The sequence below is a fragment of the Hydra vulgaris genome, chromosome 12 (assembly GCF_038396675.1).
Source record: "Hydra vulgaris chromosome 12, alternate assembly HydraT2T_AEP".
Lineage (NCBI taxonomy): Eukaryota > Metazoa > Cnidaria > Hydrozoa > Anthoathecata > Hydridae > Hydra > Hydra vulgaris.
The window spans coordinates 55,628,124-55,630,200 of record NC_088931.1 but is presented as its reverse complement, the minus strand read 5'-3'; the positions used below and the strand labels follow the sequence as shown (position 1 = coordinate 55,630,200).

Here is a 2,077-nt window from a genome sequence, read left to right as displayed (position 1 = left end):
CTTGGAAAAATTCGATGGCACTATTTTCGTAGCTCTGAAAGTATTGCAGACTGTAATCGTTTATTTCTTTTTCCAGTTTATCATTGTTTTCAATTAAATGACAACATGATTTATCTGTTACAAGGTCAATTAAGTTGATTGGCTTTCGTCTTTTGTTGTTAACGAAAGTAGTAGTATTTGCAAACGGTGGCGTTGACGATTGCTGAAATGCTATTATGGTATTGTCAGTTGAGCTGTTTGATGAGTTTAAAGTGTTATTTAAACAATTTGTTCAATTGTTATATCGATTTCCTCGGATTCTTTTAGATGCATTTCATAAAATATTTTTATAAACATTTTTGCCTTTGTAATGCATTCATATCTATCGATATCATTTTTGATAAACTCAAATTTACGAAATTTGAAATCAAGAAAAGTAGCTGTTAAGAAAAAATCATAAGCAAAAATGTATTTAAAACGCCCTTTTAGAGACCTTAATAATTCCTTTTGAAAAGTCTTAATTAGTTCTGTAAAAATGGGTTGCGATTCAAGTATTCCATTTAGTAGAGAATACAATGTTGGAAACAGAAATATTACTGTAACATATTTCTTTCCGCTAAAAAGTTTTGTTAGCTCTTTAATTGGGTGTAACAAATCACATAAATCCTCCAGCACCTTAAATTCATTAGCAGTGGGAAGATAGTCTTTTATATTTTGGTATTCGATGCTTATCATATCCAACGCAGTTTTATTAGTTAATATAGATTCAATCATATCGAATTGGCTATTCCAGCGAATAGCTATATCCTGTACTAACTTTATTTTAGTTTCATATCGAAGTGTTTCTTGAACTTCTCTTAACTTTTTTTGTAACATCTCCGAATGCTTAAATGAACCAACAATATGCCTACAGGATGAAATTACCTTGGCGATTTCCAATTTGCCTTCGTTAATTCTTTTAATTTCTTTAACTTCACTTTCTGTAATTTCTTTATTAATTAATTTTCCATTACCGTCGTAATCCTTTACTTTGTAACACTTTGAACTATTTTTTAATTTTTTTTCTTTTATATCTCTCGTATTTAAAAGATCGTTAACCACAAGATTCAAACGATGACCAGCACATGGAATCTTAAGAACATTATCATCAAATTTATTTACTGCAGAGAAAATGTTTGCACCTGAGTCAATAACTAGTGCAAAAATCTTATTACTGATTGACCATTCACTGAAGATTTCGTTTAACGTATTAAATAAATATTCAGCTGTTTTCACTTCAGACATAAACCTAAGATCCAGGTTTTGGTCAACCAGAATCATATTTTTGTCAATAAAATGACAAGTCACACCGAGGTAGCTGTTTTTACTCAATGATGACCAAACATCACAAGTAATTGTAATGAAATGACATCCCTTCAATTCTAGCATTAAAATTGATCTTAGATTGTCCGTAATTGATGGAATTAATTTTTTGCTCACCGTATTTATGCATGGCATTTTGTAGCTTTTGTTTAACTCACTAACTAAATTTACAAAATCTGGATGACGTACTATCGAAATCGGCTGATCAGTACCAACAATAAAGTTTATCAACAACTTATTTAATTTTTTATGACCAGTCTCTTCAAAACTATTTTCATTACCGCTCTCAATATCGGATATATCGTCATCGTTGAGTAAAATTGTTGATTTTTTAGATATTTTTGAATTAATGCAATGATCAATTGATAAATGGGATTGCATTGAACTGGTCGAACTGTTGTAAGGTAGAATCTTATAACATATACTGCATTTTGTTTGATTCTTTTGGTCTTTTTCAAAATATGTCCAAACGAAGCTTCGTTTCCTTATTCCTTTTTTAATAATGGATTTATTTGTTTTTGACATGTTTATTCAAACTAAAAAGCAAGTAGTTTTTTTACTCGTACGCATACATCAAATATTAATATATTAGTATCTTATGTTATTAGTAAATGTGTAACACATGTTACTTCACTTAGGTTACCGAGCGATTAAGGAGAATATTATAACTTTAGTTACATTTTAGAGTTATGTAACAAAAAGATTGCTAAGGTATAAATATAATTGTTTGAAATCG

The 2,077-nt window shown here is 29.5% G+C and overlaps 1 protein-coding gene across 1 annotated transcript; it reads right to left on the bottom strand.

The window, feature by feature from the left end:
- Positions 1-258: 258 nt before the first annotated feature.
- On the bottom strand, positions 259-1,866 carry LOC136088215 (zinc finger BED domain-containing protein 4-like). The gene has a single exon (XM_065811897.1). It carries the CDS (start codon positions 1,864-1,866, stop codon positions 259-261), a length of 1,608 nt encoding a protein of 535 aa, XP_065667969.1.
- Positions 1,867-2,077: the final 211 nt, after the last annotated feature.

Coding starts and splice junctions, on each gene's coding strand:
- LOC136088215 (XM_065811897.1), bottom strand. CDS start 1,866: ATGTCAAAAACAAATAAATCCATTATTAAAAAAGGAATAAGGAAACGA.